This window comes from Strongylocentrotus purpuratus, unplaced genomic scaffold (genome assembly GCF_000002235.5).
Source record: "Strongylocentrotus purpuratus isolate Spur 01 unplaced genomic scaffold, Spur_5.0 spur5_scaffold_13, whole genome shotgun sequence".
In the NCBI taxonomy this organism is placed as follows: domain Eukaryota; kingdom Metazoa; phylum Echinodermata; class Echinoidea; order Camarodonta; family Strongylocentrotidae; genus Strongylocentrotus; species Strongylocentrotus purpuratus.
In genome coordinates, this window is record NW_022145598.1 from 28486096 (window position 1) to 28509172 (window position 23077).

A 23077-nucleotide genomic window follows, 5' to 3' on the forward strand; every position below is an offset into this window, starting at 1 on the left:
TTGGCCGCGAAGATCTATACTTTCTCTTTTCTTCTGTTCTTTTAATTTGTTAAATTTTCTTCTGTTTGTATTCTTCTTCTCCTCATCTCTTTTTATTTTCTATTTTCTTCATCCTATATTCTTCTTTCTTCTTTTAGGGCTGATGTAGATCAAATATGGACGTTCAACTAAAAGGAGCATGAAATTTGCCCAATAGACCAGTTCGTAGTTAGTGCATAATAATCATTTATTCACGAAGACTCCAGTGTAACTCAAGCTTTTGTTTTCTTTGGCTGAAGTCTCATGTGCAATTACATTTCTTTAAATTTGAACCACACAGCTATTATTCATTTAGTCATGAGTCACTCTCATTTTCATCACACGAACATTGCTTCCTAAATCATGCCTCTCTGTTTAAGTCATTTAATTAAAGGAAAAAAATATATTCTCTTTCTCTTGTTTGTTTTAAACATTAATTAAATTCTATTATTTCGAAATGTATCATATTTTGTTTTTCTCTTTTCCTCAAGCGAGGTTATTATTTTCATAATTTTAATACATATTTACATTAGTTTCATAATTGAATGAAAAATAACATTGGCTAAAAATTAAAGTATGTACAACAATTCTTCCAGCTTAGTATTATTTTCTTTACCAAAACATTCATACCTTAAAACAATTTTAGCAACGACTTGAATTAAAATAACAAAGTATGCGGGTAAAAAAATTATCCATTTAAAATATTTGTAACGTAACATTTATAAATAGCATATTGCGTATAATTTAAGATAATATTCAGGAGAGTATATTTCTTGTTTCTTATGTCCTTACCTACAACTAATATCTTTGGCTGATTTGAAGTTCTACCTTGAATAGGTAGAATATCAAATTATATATTATTTTCCAAAACATAATCACATCGTTGCAATACAACAAAAAGTGAAACGTTGAATCAACTTTTTCACAAGTGCATAAATTATTATTCACCATTTGCGATTTAAAAAAAATCTTTTGAGGCAATAATCTTGTGAATCATCTTGAAGTTTAACTTTATTATTACGAATTTGCTTTACTTCAAATGAAAATACATCCTTTCAAACAAAGTAATTATCTTAATCTAGAAAGGAATCATGTATATATATGCTTATAATGAAACGGGCATTAAGTATTCCGGTAATGAAATCAAATCAGGCTCATGATGGCCATTTCACTATGATTGAAACAAAAACATAAAATACTTACCATTTTACAAATCAATCTTCAAGGGCTTCCAAAAGTGATCTAACAGCACGATGATAACCTGACGTCTTTCTCGGATAAAAATGAACAAATTTGGCAACGAAGAAAACAGCTGCTTGAATACAGAAAGGCGGGAAATATTAACTGTAAGATTCAAACTGTAGGCTAATGCTACTGATCAACGGAGATCAATTAAAATCGCAGAAGAAATTATGACTTGATACCTTCCGTCGACCAATTGTAAATGGTAAATGGTACGTGTTTCCTTCTCTGCAGGCGGTAAGCTCATATGAGAACGGGATTGATATGAACAGATAGATTAAAAAGGAAATACCGTCGATTGGTCGATCAAAATTATGATGATGATTGGTGGATTGATATTAATGGGACAGATGATTGGATAGCTCTGCAAGGGATGGAGCTAATGTGATGATGGTTTGGTTTTAGTTTTTGTTTGTAAAGTCACCCATTACTTAAGCAGCTTGTTGTATTGTGAACAGAATTCATGAGATAGCTTTTAACGCCGATTATTGTTGTTTGTTTTTTGTTTATTGCTTTTGTTTGAAAAAACACTCGTTATCTCAGAAACATTATACCTTTGAATTAAGTTGGGGGATAGCTCCTTGAAATAGCTATCAGCGCCGATAATATGTGTTAGTCTTTTTGGGGGGCTTTTGTTTATACACGTTATCTCAGAAACATCCAAATTTTGGATCGAATTTAGGGGTTAGCTCTATTAGATAGGTATTAGCGCCGATGAACTTGTTCTGAGGGTTGGGACGTACATAATTTTGCTCGTGAAAATAATTGTTACGCTAATAACATGCTAAAAGTGAGAAAATTATGAGTCAGCTTTATGGAATACTTTTCAGCGCCAATGATTTTTAGAGGGGTGGAGTTGTATATTTTGTTTGGGGAAAACACAAGTTACCTTAGCAACATGTTGAGTGGATCGTAACTATGGGACAGCATTAAGGGATAGCATCGACCATTTTTGTTGTTGACGTTACGATAGAAACAGGCTGATTAAATTGTGAAAACAGATGTTGAAATGCACGTTACGATAGGAAAAAGCTGATTAAATTGATAGCTACGATACAAGAAGAAGAAAAAATCGACCGTTATGCACAATCAGTCGATTGGATATCGAGCCTCATCACAATCAATAACACCGCCGCGTCACATTTTAATGCTTTAATGCTTTCACTGGATGACATCGTTTTTCTCCCAAACGTTAGTACTTTCAAAGTTTTTTTTATTCGAAATTTGATAATAAAATAGGGTTCATTACCCTGGACGAGGTTTGCAATTGTGAAATAGAAAAACTCTTCCTTTTTCGGAAGAAAGAACCCTATTTCATCTCCCGACTTATCATTATTAACCTTTGAAATGATGAGCATCCGGAGAAACGCACCTTGGAATTGTGAACCGTAGGAATAAAGAATCTTTCTGATTATTAAATCTTGGGAATTATTTATCTCCGAGATAATGAACTTTCGGAATCATAAAACTTCGACAAAAAACCAAATAAACTCGGTTTAGTAGGTTAATTTACCGAGAATGTTACATCTAGGCTAGCAAGTTAATGAGTCATTTTAAACATCATGTTGGTCATCATATTGTCCCGACTAAAACTTTCTTCAAAATAAACAAAAAAATAATTACCTTGCTCACAAGGAGACAAATACAAATGAAATTTCTAATTTTACACCTGAGTGTTGAATTTTGAATTACTATCGGCACTATGGTTTTTAGAGAAGTGGGGTTGTATTTTTTTTTCCTTGGGGGGGGGGGGGGGTTGACACACATTACCTTAGAAACATGTTGAGTGGAGTTAATTAATGGTATAGTAGGACAGGATGTATATTTATAGCATCAACCATTTGTGTTGTTGAGATGGACGTTACGATAGAAACAAGCTGATTAAATTGAAGGCATGATACAAGAAAAAAAAGGGAACCCAACCGTCATGCATAATCAGACAATTGGATATCGAGCCTCATCACATTAACTGCCCAACACATATTAATAACGCGTCACACTTTAATGCTCTCGCTTAAGTAGAATAATGGATGGCACCGTTTCCTCCCGAACGTTGGTACTGTCAAAGGTTCGTTTATTCGAACTCTGAGAATGAAATAGGGTTCACTACTCTAAACCAGGTTTGCAATTGTGAAAATAAAAATTCTCTCTTCGTTTCGGGAGTAAAAACCCTATTTCATCTTTCGACTTATCATTATAAACCTCTGAAATGACGAGCGTTAGGATAAACAAACATCAGAATTATGAACTGTTGGAATAAAGTATCTTTCTGATTAATAAACCTTTGAAATTATGAACCTTCGGAATTATGTTCTTCGAGATAATGAACTTTTGGAATTATAAACCTTCGACAAAAAGAGAAATAAATAAACTCGGTGTAGAAGATTAATTGTCCGACAAGGTTATATTCAGCTTAACCAAATTAATGAGTAATTTTAAACATCATTTATTGTCCCGACCGAAACTCTCTTTAAAATAAACAAACAAATAATTATCCTGCTTACAAGAAGACTAATGGAAATGAAATTTCTCATTATACACCCAAATGTTGAATTTTGAGACATTTAGAAATCATGAGATTTGGAATACCTATCGGCGCCAATGGTTTTTTTGGAGAGGTGGGGTTTAATCTTTTTTGTTTGGGGAAAAACACATGTTACCTTTAAAACATGTTGAGTGGATCTAAATTATGGTATTGGATAGATACTGATAGCGTCGACCATTTTGTTATGTTGTTGAAATGCACGTTGCGATAGAAACGAGCTGGTATTAAGAGGCATGATATGTATATTAAACGGATCGTTATGCACTGTCAGATAATTTAATATCAAACTTCATCACATAACCTTCATGTATATTTCCGACATGAAAAAATCTGAATAATTCATGAATACATGTATAATTGAATTGTAATAATGCGTCAAGCTTAGATGCTCTTGATTTGGGAGGATCATGGATGGCATCGTTTCTCTCTCTCTCCCTCTCTCTCTCTCTCTCACACATACACACACACAAACACACACGCGCGCGCGCACGCACGTACGCACGCACGCACTCATGTATACACGCCGTGTATACACACACGTACGCATACGCATGTATACACATCATACAGGGCCCTGGGAACGATTTTTTTACCTTCAAAATTATTTGGGGGGTACGAGGCCACGCCCCCACCCACGCCCTTATATGATATTTTTGCCAGGGGCTCCCACCCTAATATCGTCCAGTAGGTCCTAAGAAAGCCCTGTACCAAAAATGGCATTTGTACAACAACAAATCAATGTTATAAAATTATTTGGGGCTCCAAAAAGAAGCCCCCGCCACCACACCCATAAATTGAATTTTTTTCCGGGGGCTCCTAGCCTAATATCGTTTAGTAAGTCCTAAGGAAGCCCTGTACCAAAAATGGTGCTTTTATCCGGCAAGTAACGATAATCGATAAATTTGCCGCTAAGCCACCTGACTATTACGTTGAAATTCCAATTTTTTGACGTTATGGTAAAAATGTCATTTCGTCATTAAAGAATACGTCATACAAGATGTATTCAAGCACTTAGCCGCATACATACTCGGATATATTACTGTTATTGTGACAACTTGGTGCCTGGATATGAGGTGGCGGTTGCACAAAATATCGATACGTTCAAAATAATCAGGGGAGCTGAGCGCCAAGCCCACTGCATCTTACTGATATGGGTGCGGGAGGCGGGCACAAGTTCCGGTTCCAACCGTCAAGTATCGAGTTTTTATAGAGTGATACTAGTCTATCATTGTAATCCAGGTCTTTTATTATCTGACACATGGCTGGTTCAATAAAGTATTATACAAAACAAATAATTTGCGCCTAAATTTTCGAGTTAGGGGAGGAAAAAGGAAATGCATTGACAATCATGTTTCCATGCCGTTTAGACAAGTATTGAGAAGATTCCGTGGGAAAAGAGACTATTTCTGGATTACAATGAATGTACTATATAAATATTGCATTGCATGAAATTTTGTTCTAGATGAGAGAGAGAGAGAGAGAGAGAGAGAGAGAAAGAGAGAGGGAAAGAGAGAGAGAGAGAGAGAGAGATAGAAAGAGATAGAGAAAGGGGGAGGGGTGGACACAGATGAGATACCTCTGCAAGGGATGGAGCTAATGTGATGATTGTTTGGTTTTAGTTTTTGTTTGTAATCTATGGGATAGCTATTAACGCCGATGATTGTTCTTTTTTTGTGTTTTTAGCTTTTGCTTTTATTTGAGAAAACGCTAGATATCTCAGAAACATTATACCTTTGGATCGAAGTAGTGGATAGCTCCTTGAGATAGCTTTTAGCCCCGATAATATTTGTTTGTCTATTTGTTTTAGCTTTTGTTTAAGAAAACGCACGTTTTTATCTTAAAAACATCAATATTTTGGATCGAATTTAGGGGATAGCTCTATTAGATAGGTATTAGCGCCGACAAACTTGTTCTGAGGGTTGGGATGTAAATAATTTCGCTGGTTGAAATACATGTTACGCTTTATATAACTTGCTAAAAGTGAATAGAAAATTATGAGTCAGCGTCATGGAAAACCTTTCAGCGCCAATGATTTTTAGAGGGGCGGAGTTTTATTTTTTGTTTTGGGGAAAACACGTGTTACCTTAGAAACATGTTGAGTGGATCGAAGCTATGGGATAGCATTAAGGGATAGCATCGACCATGTTTGTTGTTGAAGTTACCTTAGAAACAAGCTCGTTAAATTGTAAAAAATAATTGTTGAAATGCACGTTACGATAGAAAGAAGCTAATTAAATTGAAATGTTTGATACAAGAAAAAAACTCCGATTGTTATGAACAATCAGTCGATTGGATATCGAGCCTCGTCATAACCAATAACGCAGCAATTTCACACTTTAAAGCTTTGACCTTGGTAGAATAATGGATGACATCGTGTTTAACCCGAATGTTAGTAATTTCAAAGGATCGTTTATTCGAATTTTTAGAATAAAATAGGGTTCATTACTCAGGACAAGGAAAAAGAACTCTATTTCATCTCCCGACTTATCATTATAAACCTTTGAAATGACGAGCATCCGGAGAAACGAACCTCGGAGTTATGAACTGTCGGAATAAAGAATCTTTCTGATTATTAAACCTTCGGAATTATGCATCTTTAAGACAATGAATTTTCGGAATTATGAACCTTCAACAAAAAACTAAATAAACTCGGTTTAGTAGGTTAATTAATACCGAGAAGGTTACATTCAGGCTAACCAAGTTAATGAGTTATTTTAAAGATCATGTTGGTCATCATAATATTATTATCCCGACTACAACTTTCTTCAAAAGAAACAAACAAATAATTATCTTGCTTAGAAAGAGAGAAATGCAAATGAAATTTCTAATTTTACACCTGAATGTCGATATTTGAGACATTTAGGAATTATCAAAAATGTTGAATACCTATCGGCACAATGGTTTTTAGAGAAGTGGGGTTGTATTAAAAAAAAAAAAAAATTGTGTCGGGGGGGGGGGCACACGTTACCTTAGAAATATGTTGATTGGAGCTAATGTATGGGATAGCATGACAGGATGTATTTTTATAGCATCAACCATTTGTGTTGTTGAGATCGATATAAACAAGCTGATTAAATTAATAGGCATGATACAAGAAAAAAAGGGAACCCAACCGTTATGCACAATCAGACAATTTGATATCGAGCCTCATCACATTACCTGCCCAACACATACTAATAACGCGTCACACTTTAATGCTCTCGCTTTGGTGGAATAATGGATGGCACAGTTTCCTCCCGAAGGTTGGTACTTTCAAAGGTTCGTTTATTCGAACTATGAGAATGAAATAGGGTTCACTACTCTAAACCAGGTTTTGCAATTGTGAAAATAAAAATTCTCTCTTCGTTTCGGGAGTAAAAACCCTATTTCATCTTTCGACTTATCATTATAAGCCTTTGAAATGACGAGCGTTAGGATAAACAAACATCAAAATTATGAACTGTTAGAATAAAGAATCTTTCTGAGTAATAAACCTTTGGAAATATGTTCTTTGAGATAATGAACTTTTGGAATTATAAACCTTCGACAAAAAAGAAAGAAATAAACTCGGTGTAGAAGATCAATTGTCCGACAAGGTTACATTCAGCATAACCAAATTAATGAGTAATTTTAAACATCATGTTGGTCACCATACTGTCCCGACTGAAACTTTCTTCAAAATAAACAAACAAATAATTATCCTGCTTACAAGAAGACTAATGGAAATGAAATTTCTCATTCTACACCCAAATGTTGAATTTTGAGACATTTAGAAATCATGAGATTTGGAATACTTATCGGCCCCAATGGTTTTTGGAGAGGTTTTATTTTGTTTGTTGGGGGGGGGGGGACACATGTTACCTTAAAAACATGTTGAGTGGATCCAAATTATGGGATAGCAGTATTGGATAGATAATGATAGCGTCGACCATTTTGTTATGTTGTTGAAATGCACGTTGCGATAGAAACGAGCTGGTATTAAGAGGCATGATATATATATATATATATTAAACAGGCAGTTATGCACTGTCAGATAATTTAATATCAAACTTCATCTCATTACCTTCATGTATATTTCCGGCATGAAAAAGTCTGAATAATTCATGAACACATGTATAATTGAATTGTAATAATGCGTCAAGCTCAGATGCTCTTGCTTTGGTAGGATCATGGATGGCATCGTTTCTTTCTCTCTCTCTCTCTCTCTCTCTCTCTCTCTCTCACACACACGAACGCACGTACGTACGCACACATGTCATACGCATGTATACACATTATACAGGGCCCTGGGAACGATTTATTCACCGGGGGTGCTGAGCGTATCAGGACAATTACCTCCTGGGCAATCACCCCCCGGAAATTACCCGCCCGGAAAACTACACCCAAAGACAATTACCCCCCCCCCCCCCGGTGAATCGACCCCGAGGACAATTACCCCTGGAAAATTACCCCCGGAGAATCACCCCCGAGGACATTTACCCCCTGAGGACAATTACCTCCCGAGGACAACTACCCCCGAGGACAATTCCCCCCCCCCCCCCCGAGGACGGTGGTCCGGTACTTTACCAGTAGGCCTAGTACTTGCAAAAGTTATCTCGAGTGTATAAACTGTGTTGTTATGAGTGGCGTCGATCGCTCGACGTTTCATTAAATTATTAGAGAAAGAAGACGATTCGTTGGACTGTTTACGACTCTTAATCCTTGTCTGAATACAGTTTCCCCCCTCCCGCGCAAAGCGCGGAAGCCTCGCCGTTTCATTAAATGAATACTCTTAATCCTTGTTGGAATTCATTTTTCGCCCATCCCGTGCAAAGCGCGGAAGCTTTCATATTAAATTGTTAGAGAAAGATGACGATTCATTGTATCGTGTTCTTGTCTGAATTCAGTTTCCAGCAATCTGGTTTCCATTGTCAACACAAACTTACAATCATCACTGTACACATAGATTGGCATATTGCAAGCTTTGCATGGCACGCACACACATGAGCTGACTAGCCATCCGGGTAAGTGCAAAGTCCCACCAGACCCATGTGCTATCAGCTGGTTACCACGCACCGCGCCGGTATCGAGTGTCGCGACTATTATTGGGTCGCGTGCCAGCTAGGAATACATGCCTTACAGCATTTTGTGAAAGAAAGTTGAATATAAAAATAACACAAAAAAGCGTCATTTGTGGCTGTCGGCTGTGTGACAATTTCGTAAAAGAAACATAATGATATACATTAAATATATCATACAAAAACAAATTTGCAGTGGGTGATGCAGCACCCCCAGCACCCCCTCATCACAGGGCCCTGCACACATATATATATATATATATATATATATATATATAAACAATCATATTAATGTCCAGATATCTCCTCGGAGTTCGAGAAAATACACCAGAATATAAAAAATAATGACGCTCCTTACACGCAGAATTAAAAAAAAAATGTTCGCTCTTGGGGCTATCTGTCTGTAATTATTACTATTTTAACTCATTAATTTGGTATATGTCTGTCGGGGACCCCACGTGGGTTATCCTGTTCAAGCTGACTTAATTTTGATCTGTTATTCTTGTATATTGTATGTTGGAAGCTTGGCGAATAAAAATCAACCAATCAATTAATCATGTCAAGTAAAGATTTCAAAAATATTATCGTTATGCATCAAAATATGCGCATCCTATCACCATAAATGCGCCAATGTGCAAAGAGAGGGGGAAGTTGATGTGATTTTCGTTAAAAAAATATAAAAATAAAATTAATGATTGTTTTTGTACAAGTCAATATGTATTATGCTGCGGGACTTCGCCAATAGGAGGCGCTGTCCAGTGAGTCTAATCGTAGGTATAAGCTTCTTTCTCTGTTCTTTCCGTTCATAGTAGAAAATACTAATCACCCTTTCCCGATGCTGGGTTGTATATAACGTGATAACAGAAGTTCTTTAATTTCATTTTTATATCCGCACATTCTCTCAGTCTATATATACATCACGTCTATTCAAATTCTCTCAATCATTTATACCACTTAATCTTGTGTAAAAAAAAAACAATTTAAAATTTCTCTCCCTTTATCATCTTCTTCCAATCTGTTTACAATCTTTATTTCTTCCATTCAAATACCTTTTTAAATTTCTATGTCTTAAAAATGTCTTACTTTATTATCTTCTCACATTCTCTCACTCTTTTGTTTTCCTCTCTTTTAAATCATCTTACTCCCTTTCATTCACAAATTCTCTCTCTTTATCACCTTCTTATATTCTTGCAATCTTTGTCTGAGTCTTCCTGTCAAATTAAATGACTCTATCATACATTTCTTCCATGACAAACTTTTCTCACTTTAAATCAATATCTTCTCACATTCTCTCACTCTTTATCTCTTCCTTTCGAGTTATTTCACTGAATTATACATCTCTTTCATTACAACTTCTCTCAATTTCTCCTCTCCACTCTTTCTTATGTGCTTTGTGTATTTCTCTCTTTCTTCTTACTCAAACAAATACAATTGACAGGATAGTAATTGAAACTAATTATTGCACGTCAAACAAACATTTAATCACTAATGCTACTATTTCAATGACTTTAGAAAATGAATCATCCTGTAACATGGCAACTCCCATCGTATCAAGTTTGCATATTTACATCGGCTTTACTTACAATAAATATAATGATTAACTTGTAAAATAATAGTTATATTCACAGCAAAAGTAATAATAATGATAATGATAATAATAATAATAATAATAACAGCAATACTGTTTCAGCGAAACATGAAAGTTATTTGTTTTTTCCAAGATTTTGCAAGATACCGTATTGACCCTGACCTACTTCTAGGGTCAAGTAAGTGTATACGTTGCAGAGCACATTTTTCCACGGATGTGGTCTGACATATCATTTCAGACGCTTATTTAGAGGCCAGAATTCCAGGTTTAGGAAAATGGCAACGGTATTTCAGAGTCGCTAGCAATTTCCGCAAAACAAGTTGAATTGTTGGTACGCTCAAAAAATGAAGACAGGACTAGGTTTCCGCTTGGTTGTAAAATAGCTCCTCGCTTCAACATGGAGAGGCCCAAGTTACCAACGTTCCAAGGAGACATAAGAGAATACAATGTATTCAAGGCTGATTTTCAGCATGTTATACATCCACACTACGATGAGAGGGATGCTTTGATGATCCTGAGGTCTTGTTTGAAGGGGAAGCCACTTCAACACATTAGAGGAATAGGGCGAGATTATGAAGCTGCATGGGGTCAGCTAGATCTGCTCTACGGAGACTCAAGGATGGTAGCTGATGCTATTATGGAAGACGTATCCCGATTTCGTCCTCTGAAAGATGGGGAAGATGAGAGATTCTGTGACTTTGTGAATCTCATACGCAGAAGTTTCAATACCTTGAAGGAGGTAGATAGAGCTGAGGATATGAACAATAGTCACATGCTAGCCATCATTGAGAAGAAGCTCTATGTCACAGATCGACAGATGTGGTTCCGAAAGCAAGGAGAAGGAACAACGGCGACATTAGAGGCACTGTTGAAGTGGATGGAGATTGAGTTGAGAGCAAGGATAAGATCATCTGCTCCAGTAAGGAATGATGCAGCCTCTAAGTCCAGATCCGCTGTTAGTCAGGTTACAGCATTTGAGGAGAGACAGCAAGACTATCGTTGCTGGATCTGCAAGAATAAGGATGGGCACTGGACTGACCAATGCAAGACTTTCCTCGATAAGTCTACAGCGGAGAGGTTGGAGATGGTGAAGAGTAACCGAGCTTGTTATAGCTGTTTGAAGCAAGCCGGCAGAGATCATCGAATGGCTACTTGCAAGAAGAGGAGACGGTGTCCAGAGACATACAAGGGGCAACCATGCAAGTTCTTTCATCATCCTTTGTTACATCCCAGCATGGACAACAATGCGGTGGGAGTAGCCCTTGTAAGAGGTACTGAAGCCATGCTACCCGTCATCAGGGCAAGGTTTTCAGGTTCAGAGCTGAAGATCCAAGGAAACGTGCTGTTAGATTCAGGGGCCCAGATCAGCATCATCCGACAAGGGCTCGCTGAAGACTTGGGACTGACAGGAAAGAGCATCAGTATCACAATAACCAAGGTGGGCTGTGTAGAGGAATCTGTGACAACATCCTTGTATAGAGTGCCGGTCAGTTCAGTAGATGGGAAGACAATCCATAAGATATTAGCTGTTGGATTACCGTGCATCAATGATGACATTGAGGAGGTGAACACTGATAATCTTGCCCGACAAGTAGGCCTCAACCCCAGAGAGTTACGTAGAGGTAGTGGGTCTATAGATCTTCTGATAGGAATTGACCACGCTATGATGCACGCAGGTGAAACGAGACAACGAGGCAACTTCATCTTTAGGAAGTCACCACTTGGATGGGTGGTGTTTGGAGCATCTAAGCTGAACCAGCAGTATCAGAATAGAGTGCTCAACGTGCAACTGAGTCCAGCAACTGACTTATCAGCGTTTTGGACTACAGAGTCGATGGGAGTTGATGTGGGTTGTCATTGTGAAGCCGAAAGGATGACTAAAGTAGAGAAAGATGAACATGATCTTATCTGGAACTCTGCCAAGAAAGTGGGTAAGCAGTGGCTTGTTCCTTACCCATGGAAGGATAACCCAGAGAAGCTGCCCGACAACAGAGTGCAAGCAGAGAGAATGCTTCAGGCGACGGAGAAAAGGCTTGCAAAGAACCCAGAGCATGCTGAAGTTTACAAACAGCAGATGCAAGAGATGGTCGAGATGGGGTTTTCGAGAAAGCTGACCGATGAAGAGAAGAAGAGGCATGATGGGCCTGTCCATTACATTGGTCATCATGCGGTTGTCAGGCCGGAAAAAAAGAGCACACCAGTGAGAATTGTGTTTAACTCATCAGCAGTTTTCAAGGGACAGTGTCTGAACGACTACTGGTTCAAAGGGCCAGACTTATTACAGAGTCTGTTCGGAGTACTCCTTCGCTTCAGAGAACACAGAGTTGCGATATGCGCCGACATATCCAAGATGTACCACCGAGTACTGATTCCAGAATCCGATCAGCACGTCCATCGGTACTTGTGGAGAGGATTAGATTCAGAAAGAGAACCGGATGTGTACGTGAAAACTGTAGTCACGTTTGGAGATAAGCCTGCTGCAGCAATGGCCCAGATAGCTCTGAGGAGGACAGCAGTAGAGGGAGAGTCTCAACATCCTAAGGCAGCAGAAGTACTGAAACGTGACACGTACATGGACGACATATGTACCTCAGTAAGAACGTCAGAGGAGGCGAAAGATCTTGTCAAGGACATAGATGAGGTGCTAGCTGACGGAGGCTTCAAGGTGAAGGGTTGGCAATCCAACGAACAGCTGAAAAATGAGACTTCTCAGATGAAAACCAACGTTCTTGAGAATCTGAGTGAGGAGAAGGTTCTGGGGATGGTATGGAACCAAAACACAGATGAGTTTTCATACAGAGTGAAAAGAAGTATGATCCCAGATCTTCCAGATGAACAGAAAGACACCACCAGCAAATGGACAAAGAGACGGATACTAAGCCAGATTGCAAAGATCTTTGATCCCATAGGATTTGCTTCAGCATTACTGGTGAAGGCAAAGATAGGAATGCAACGCCTGTGGCAGCTTGGTTTAGATTGGGATGAAGAGCTACCCTCCAGAGAAAAGGCAGAATGGGTAAAACTATTCAGAGAGATGGAGAACTTAGATGGAGTGTCCTTCCAGAGATGTTTGACACCACCCGGTGTAATGAGACGACCTACATTATGTGTCTTTTGTGATGCATCTGAAGAGGCGTTTGGAGCTTGTGTTTACATTCGCTGGGAGTTAGAGGATGGCAGCTATGATGTTAGATTTGTGACGGCGAAATCTAGAGTGGCACCACTAAAGAAGTTGACGCTGCCGAGATTGGAGCTACAAGCTGCAGTGGTTGCTGTTAGACTCGATGCAACCATCAGAGATGAGACCACACTAGAGTTAAGAGAGACAGTGTTCATGACAGATAGCATGATAGTGCTTGGATGGGTTCGAAGTCAGGCAAGAAGTTTTAAGCCCTTTGTGTCAGCTCGAGTAGGAGAAATCCAAAGCAAGTCGAATCCCCAACAGTGGAGACATGTGAGTGGAGCAGAAAACCCAGCTGACGACATTTCGAGAGGTGTTACAGTAGAGAAGTTAGAGAGGTGTAGATGTGGTCCTCAATTTCTAAGATCGCCTGAGGAGGAGTGGCCACAGAGTGAGACGAAATCTGAGATTTCGTCAATGGACAGTGAAAGGCGTAAAGTTCAACAGGTGTCGAATGTAGTATTGGCATCAGACAGCATCGACTGTGAAAGAGTTTCCAGCTGGAGAAAACTGGTGAGAGTCACTGCATATGTACGGAGATTTACCCACAACATGAAGGCGAGGGTAAGATCAGGAGATGAGAGAGGGAAAGTGACGGCAGGACCACTTACAGCAGCTGAACTAAGTGATGCAGAGATGTACTGGGTCAGAGAGGCTCAGAAACCGCTTCATGACAGACTGAAGAAGGGGGAGTTCAAGACTCTAACACCCTACATAGAGAATGGAATCATCAGAGTTGGAGGTAGAGTTGGAGAAGGCGTGATTTCGTATGACAGCAGGCATCCTGTGTTATTACCTCATCAGCATCGCATATCTACGCTCATCACTAAGCATGTCCATGAATTGGGGCATGATGGAGTTGCGACAACGGCAGCGAAAGTGAGAAGCAACTACTGGGTGATTGGCATACATAGGCTTGCCAAGACTATCAAGCACAGGTGCGTGATGTGTCGTAAGATGCAGCACAAGGTCGAGTCGCAGTTTATGGCTGAGCTACCAGAGATACGTATGACACCGTTTTCGCCTCCATTCCTGTATACTTCGTGCGACTACTTTGGGCCGTACAGCGTGAAGGTGGGGCGGAATAAGGTTGCTAAGCACTATGGAGTGATCTTCACGTGTCTTAACACAAGAGCGGTACACCTTGACCTAGCGGTAGATGTTTCTACAATGGAGTTTCTCCAGGTTCTACGTAGGTTTTTTGCGTTTAGAGGTCAACCGAAGGTCATTCTGAGCGATAATGGTACACAATTTGTGGGAGCGGTACGTGAGCTACGTGAGATGGTAAAGGGATGGGATAGCGATCTACTACGCGAGTTTTGTGCGGAGAAAGGTGTAGAGTGGAGGTTTACAACCCCTTCAGCTCCTCATCAGAATGGATGTGCTGAAGCACTTGTGAAGAGTAGTAAGTCCGCATTAAAGAAAGCTATAGGTGATCAGGTCCTCACTCCTTTTGAGTTATATACCTGTTTGGTAGAAGTAGCAAACCTCGTCAATCAGCGTCCTATAGGGAGGGTACCGAATGACCCCGACGATGGTAGTTATCTCTGTCCCAATGATGTTTTGTTAGGGAGAGCATCCAGTAGGGTACCCCAGGGTCCGTTCAGAGAAACGAAGAATCCGCGGCATAGAGTCGAATTTGTACAACGAATCGTCGACTCATTCTGGAAAACATGGAATCGCGATGTATTTCCAATATTAGTACCGCGAAAGAAGTGGAATGTTGAGAGACGTAATCTTCGCGTAGATGACATAGTTATATTGTCAGATCAGAACGCTCTTCGAGGAAAATGGACATTAGGGAGAATTGTTGAAGTTTTTCCTGGAACTGATAATAAGATCAGAAACGTGACAGTAAAGACGGCAAATTCTGAGTATAGAAGGCCAATAAACAAAGTGGTCGTATTATATCCAGCAGAAGGATACGAAGAGTAGATTGAACAGAAATATGTCTGTCTATAGTATTCACAGAATAACAAATTTATTCACTTTCTATGTTCTTGTTCAAAATCAACTTTTTCCAGCTTTAAGAAGATAGATGATAACAAAGCTTTGTTGGTGCAAATTTCAATTTTTGCTATTGTTACATGGGAATTGACTTTTGGCACAGTTTACACTGAGAACAAAATTCAACAGTTTGAAATTATGTACAAAGTTTAGTACATTTTGAATACATTTTTTGTATTTGAGATTTTGAGTGATATTTGCCATTTATTAGCAAATTCAGCAAAGAAAGTTTGCAGAGAAATGTTGATTTTTATGATTATGTATACAGGAAGCAAACTGGTATGGAATATCCATTTGATATTTTTGGACAGGAAATGTAAATTTGTGTATTTTCATGCAACAATTGTTTTTCAGGTTCGTGCAGGCACTGCAGATACCTTTTCATTAGCCTTGCTAATAGTTTGGATGGTAATTTAGACTGTTAAAGTGTTAATTAAGCAGAGTGAGAAGAAGTATTTTTCACAACTTAGTTATGAGCCATTTACAGATTTTGGAGTAAAACACTGAAGAAAGTATTTTGTTCTATTTTAAATAAGAAACATTGCGTACTTTTATGAAAATGATGTCAATTTTATTGTTGCCCTCATTGGGGGGAGGTTGTTTCAGCGAAACATGAAAGTTATTTGTTTTTTCCAAGATTTTGCAAGATACCGTATTGACCCTGACCTACTTCTAGGGTCAAGTAAGTGTATACGTTGCAGAGCACATTTTTCCACGGATGTGGTCTGACATATCATTTCAGACGCTTATTTAGAGGCCAGAATTCCAGGTTTAGGAAAATGGCAACGGTATTTCAGAGTCGCTAGCAATTTCCGCAAAACAAGTTGAATTGTTGGTACGCTCAAAAAATGAAGACAGGACTAGGTTTCCGCTTGGTTGTAAAATAGCTCAACTGGCATATCGTTGAGTTCATATACAACCAAGCGGAAACCTAGTCCTGTCTTCATTTTTTGAGCGTACCAAATACTGATACAATAAATATTCTTATCAAAATGTAAGGCACCCATCAATTTGATTCTTGTTTTTTAAATATCTTTTAACTTGCTCTTTTTTCAATTGCAGACCCATTTACTAACTAAAGTATGCCCTTTTACCCTCACCATCAACGATATTTCCACGATGCATTATTTCATGATAAAGATGGTACATATTAATCTTGCCTTCATTATTAATAAAGCTCTATTTTATTTATTTATTTATTTATTTATTTATTCGGTTTAAAAACATCAACACGTAAAGTTCAGGAACTCATAATGGTTGATTTACAATGAAATTGAATAGTGTAAACAAAATTGAACCAACAAATATACACTTAAAGGGAAAGTCCATCCCCAAAATAAGTTTGTTTCGATAGAGGCAGAATAATAAGAAAATCAGGTGAGTGAAAGTTTGAGCAAATTCTGAATGAAAATAAGAAAGTTATGAATTATTGAAGTTGTGATCAATCAAATACAAATTGGCAACTCTGTGACTTATTATACGAGCTCTCCTTCATTTGCTTTGTGCATAATATTCCATAAAATCATGTTTTCTTCGTTATTGATGACGAAATATATATTTGTTCCTTGCAGGGGGAGTATAGAAACATATTTGCAATTATTATATTTAGGGTGCATGTATGGTTGAAATTTTTCTTGAGGGAAAATGAAAATTTTAGATTTTTTTTAGTACTGAGCAAATGGAAGTTAAGCTCGCATGATACGTCATAGAGTTGCCAATTTGTGTTTGATTGATCACAACTTAAAAAATCCTAACTTCCTTATTTTTAATCGGAATTTGCTCAAAATTTCACTGACTTGTTTCTCTCATTTTTCTACTCCTATTAAACTAACTTAATTTCAAGGTGGACTTCCCCTTTAAGAAGAACATATTGTTTCACACACATGAAAATATGGTTACAAAACAATATACAACGGCTGGCTAGATGTGGCTAGACCAAGGCGAGATATGACAAGGAAATCGAAAAGAAGATAAATGACTAAAAAGAGAGAGGGAGAGAGAGAGAGAGAGAGAGAGAGAGAGAGAGAAGAAGAAGAAGTGGTGAGAGAGAAAGAGAGGGACAAGAAAGGGGAGGGTAGAAAGAAAAAGAGAGAAGGTAGAGGGAAAGAGAGGGGAGGGGAGATACGGAGGGGAAGTGAGGGAGTGAGAAGGAAGAGAGAAGAAGAGAGAGGAAGGTAGAAAGAGAGAGAAGAGAGAGGGAGAGAGTGAGGTATAGAAAGAGAGAGCGAGAGAGAGGAGAGAGGAGAGAGAGAAGAGAGAGAAAAGAGGGGAGAGAGAAGGGGATAGAAGAGAAAGAGAGAGAGAGAGGGAGGAGAGAAAAAGAGAGACATGGAGAGGGAGGGAGAGAGAGAGAGAGAGAGAGAGAGAGGAGATCTTTAAAAGGCAAATTAAGAAACAAGGTAGATAAACGTAGCATTAAAACATTAATACATTTCTTATACACATCTACACAGGAGAAGGCGCATCGGAGCGTTCAGAGAAGACAACAATGGATTGGCCTGCAACGCATCGTTGCGTCCGCTCCGAAGGCCACGGTGCGCCTGCACATGATGGTCAACATTTCAGCATTTTCAAGAAATTTAGAGTAGCTAGAATGTACAGGCAATTTGGCAGTAAATAGCAAAATATAATCAATACCCTTCCCGACAATGTTGTGCAAAACATGTAAAGCTAATTGTTAAAGAGTTGAAACCTCTATTAATTAATGGAAAAACCCGCATTTCTTTAATATTCTGGATCAGAAAAATACAGCTATAATAAAGTATTACACCTTGTAGTGGTTCTAAAGAGTCACAACTAGGATGTGAAGCTAATCGCTAAGTTGACACCTCTATTAATGGAAAACCCGCATATCTTCAATTTAACGAATCAGAACATACGGCTATAATAAAGTATTGCACCTTGTACATGTATCAGGTCTAAAGATTCTATAAAATAATCTTCGCATTCGCTTTTAAAATGTGTGTTTCTTTCAGGTCATGATCGGTCATGTTCGTGTTTGATACTAATGGTTTTACTCTTTTACACAAATCTGGCACAAGTGGATGTTGACATGGCATTTAAGAAACAATGTTGCTCAGTGAAGCGTGTATAGATTAATGTTATCAATGTATCATTGGAAAGCATATTACTTTTACTCTATGAAAGCAAAGCATCTTATTATACATCCATATCCAACAAAATTACAACCATTGTATTTATTACAGAAAAGAGCTCTTCGTATATGTTCATTTTCTTGGAGACAAGCCCATACTAAAGAATTATTTGTTAAATTTAATGTTCTCACTGTGTTTCAACTCAACTCTTACTACTGTTCAATATTACTTTTTAAACATAAGCAGAATATGCTCCATAAATCATTATCATCAATGCTCACTTCTAATACAACTGTTCATGACCATAATACAAGAAGCAGAAATAAATATCATCTATGGACTGTTAATAAAAATTACTCACTATTCTCTTTTAGACATCATGCTCCTGTTATCTGGAATAATCTGCCACTTGAAATAAAATCACTTAACTCAATGAATATCTTTAAAAGAAAACTCAAATCGTACTTAATCACAAGTGTGTGAAATTTTAAATTGTTGATTTTACTGTCTTGTATTGTCCTGTGGTGGGTTTGTGCGGTTATGTATTTTTAAAATAAATTATGTCATATTTTCATAATTGTTTATTCCTTTATAGTACTTTATTATCTTTTATTTTTTTAAATATTATATTGGATGTTCAATGAAACGTATTTTACCTTCATCAAGGGTGGTCGTCTCGACAAATCCACATGGTTTTTTATGGCCACCCAATTCCAATAATCTTATGTTGTTATCTGATGTATCACTTTATAGTTTTATAATTTTACCTTATTTTGTATTATTGATCGACTTATACTCTTATTCTGTCATGATTGTATTCTGTTTTGTATATTTTATTGGAATTGAATAAACTGAACTTGAACTTGAACTTGAACACCTATATTTATTCACAATATCTATTTGTTTTCGAGTTTCATCTTTTCTGGGACGCGGTTTATAGTTAATAATTTATAAACCGAGCATATTACTTTAGATTATCTCATATTTTACACTACATCCATATTCATTTTACCTAAAGTTTGGAAGATAAAATATTGACTTTTGTCTTTCGTTATTCGTTTGCCTTGTCTTGAAATACTTATATGACACGATGTCATGTATTGTATATAGTTTTAATGGAAAAAATGCATTTACTCATTGTATTCTATTTATTTAGGTTATGATTGTATATTATAGAATAAAATTAACTTGAAACTTAAAACAAGTAAATAAAGTCATAAACTGCCGTGTGTTTTGACACATTGACGTTACAATATTTGTTTTCGTTATCCACTAGTTCTAGTCGTATCTGAAGTATAAGCTCATTACTCGAGACCACAGACAGATATGCATATGCATATGTATATGTGTATGTGTATTTACATGTACATGTATAAGTAAGTATATGTATACAGGTATGTATATTTGTATCATGGACCCTATAAATACTTTACTACACAAACTGCGCTTTTATGTTGTAATCAAATATTTGTTGACGTCTCATCATTTCGTGAAGCCCTAACTATTATTATACAATGAAGTTTGAACAAAGTCTCTTGGTAATAAAAATGAGATTCTATAAAACACAAAAAGAACAAACCGCCACTGATTCTAGTCATTAATATGATTATTTTCGAATTGCTTGAATGTAAAGATGAAAAGTGCTCCGTCTTTTAAACACCATAAATCAACACCTTTAACAATGGTTTCAGTGCTCTTTGTGTGAAAATTAGTGCATGGAACGGCAAAAACCACAAACTCGAACATTCCTAAAGCTCCGATAGACTTATACAAACAATGACAAAAGAACGAAAACCCGATTTTTTTTTTCTTTCTGGGAGGGGGGGGGGGGGGGTATTCCCTTGCCCCCAACCAATCCCCATGTAGGTGTTCAGATGCAATCAGTGGTGCAACAAGGTGGTATGGAAAATTGAAATAAACAAATCCAATTTTTATATCCCCACTTCTTTCTCGCATATGAATCTAAATCGTCTGGAGCAATCCCTATCAAGCCAAGTACTATATTGACCCTGACACTTCATACGAAAACAGCTTACATTCTCATTGAACGAATCCTGGTTAAAACTGCTATATGTAAGACTTGATCCGTCTAGCCACCTTGCCTCACTGAGACTCGAACCGGTCAGCCCGATCCAGTAGTTATTAAGGTTCAAGTCACTGAGGTACTGAACACTCCTCACGATGAAGTCCTCCTCCTCTTGCGACTCGATAAAGACCAGATGGGATCCGTATTGGGAACAAGCTGAAACCGCAGACGAATGAGTCATCTCCGAAGTGCTGAAATTGTAGAACGACCCGCCGAATTCACAATCCACCGGGGATGAGCATGCTGAAAAGATGAAAATAAAATATGTAAATTACTCAATTTTAAGAAAGTAGACAAAAATAATTAGTTGGGTAGAATCTGAAATACTTAAAGAAAAATAGATAATGATGATGGTGATGACGAAAATAATAATAATAATAAAAGTCGATGCAAAGACATGAACAAAATTACAGCTATAAAAATCAATACCTACAGGAACTGTGCTCACCATCGCAGATAGCGATGGTATTTCATACAGTTATTTTTGTTTTTATGAATGAAACATAGGGGAGGAGGAGGGAAGGGAAAGAGCGAGAGAAAGAGAGAGTGAGAGAGAGAGACAGACAGAGAGATAGAGAGAAGAGGAGAGTGGTAGTGGCAAGACCCATTATAATGATGATTAAATGCATGACGTCAATGTATTGTTTCTATTACTCAGAGTCAGATAAAGACTGAAAGAGTGGCAATAATAATAGGCATTTATAAAGCGCCGTCTATCTATACAATTATTACCCTGGCTTTATAGCCTAGCTGACATCACGGCGCTCTAGTATTTCAAGGAATTAATTCATACCAGGTTCCCATTTAACTCACCTGGGTCGAGTGTGGCAAATGGAGATTAATATCTTGCCAAAGGATATTAATGCCGTGTCGGGGATCGAACCACGACCTATGGATTTTAAGTCAGTGCTTAAACCACTCGACTGAGACACGTCTTCTACAAAGATGAAGAGAGAGCGAAAGAGGGATGGAGGGGAGTGGTCGGTGAATAGGGAGGGGAGAAAGAAGGAGAGAGAGAGAGAGAGAGAGAGAGAGAGAGAGGGGAGAGAGAGAGAGAGAGAGGGGGGGGGAGAGAGAGAGAAGGGGGTAGTGGCTAGACAAAATATAATGATGATCAAAAGCATGACATTATTTAATTGTTTCTCTTACTTACTGGAGGCGGTGGTTTCTTGCGATGTCGTTGTGTCTGACATCGTGGTCGTAGGGCTCGTCATCGGCTTGCTCGTCACGTCCACAGTCGATAATTCTGCTGACTCTGAAACGTTTGAGGGTTGTAACAAATAAAACCACACTTACAAAGCAATGACAACCTAAACATGATTATAGAAGGCCAAAACAGAGAAAATTCTGCTACATGACAACATATAAATTTTATCAGTCTATTTATTTCATGTGGTATTATTTGTGTTTGTAGATTTAGTGGTGCTTTGTCAAAGCCCAAGTAAATTTTTACCAAATAATTTATCTAAATGTGTTTGTTGTCATTAAACTCGTGGGCGAACGAATAAGACGGAAACCCTCCCCTTAAAAAAGATTTTAGCGACGCCCGTGGCAGGAAAGGGATAAAGAGAGAGAGATAGAGAGAGAGAGAGAGAGAGAAAGAGAGAGAGAGGGAGAGAGAGAGAGAGAGCGAAAGAAAGAGAGAGAGAGAGAGAACAAAAAAAGAGGGTGAAGTGGGAGAGAGAGGGGAAAGTTGTTTCTCTTACTGGAAATTGTGGTTTCTTGCGATGTCGTTGCCTCTGATCGTTCCGGCATCGTGGTCGAAGTGCTTGCCGCGGACTTGGTTTTCGCTTCCGTTGTCACCGACTCTGAACGGAATATTAAAAAAATATTAAAAGAGTGGGGGGAGAGCCGGAGCCAGTGAATGATATAGGGAAACAGACAGACACAGACAAAGAAAGTGCGAAGAGGGAGAAGAAGAACAACAACAGCAAGAACGTTGTCGTTAAACTTATAGGCAAAATATTATTTTTTCATTATTATTTATAAAAACTAATGGGCACTAGCTGCCCCCTCTTTAAAGTCTTCTAGCGACGCTCATGAAAGAAGGACAAAGAAAAATGAGACTATATATATATATATATATATACAAACAAAAAGAATTAGACGGTCACTTCCTCCTTTAAAAAAAGTGTTTTAGCGACGCCCGGATAGACCGAGAGAGAGAGAGAGAGAGAGAGAGAGAGAGAGAGAGAGAGAAGAGGTATACAGTTGCTAGACTCATTATGATAATGATCAAATGCATGACATAATTTCCATGATACTATTGCCAAGAAATA

At 37.9% G+C, this 23077-nt stretch overlaps 1 protein-coding gene across 1 annotated transcript; it reads left to right on the plus strand.

Moving 5' to 3' along the window:
- Positions 1-10826: 10826 nt before the first annotated feature.
- Positions 10827-18237, plus strand: LOC100892249. Its single transcript, XM_030983671.1, has 2 exons — positions 10827-15015; positions 18071-18237. The coding sequence occupies exons 1-2, from the start codon at positions 10827-10829 to the stop codon at positions 18235-18237; spliced, it is 4356 nt and encodes a 1451-aa protein (XP_030839531.1).
- Positions 18238-23077: the final 4840 nt, after the last annotated feature.

Bases quoted from the DNA above. Each gene is read 5' to 3' on its own strand.
- LOC100892249 (XM_030983671.1), top strand. From the start codon at position 10,827: ATGGAGAGGCCCAAGTTACCAACGTTCCAAGGAGACATAAGAGAATAC. The intron at 15,016-18,070 runs GTAAGTCCGCAT...ACATCTACACAG, and splicing joins TGAAGCACTTGTGAAGAGTA to GAGAAGGCGCATCGGAGCGT.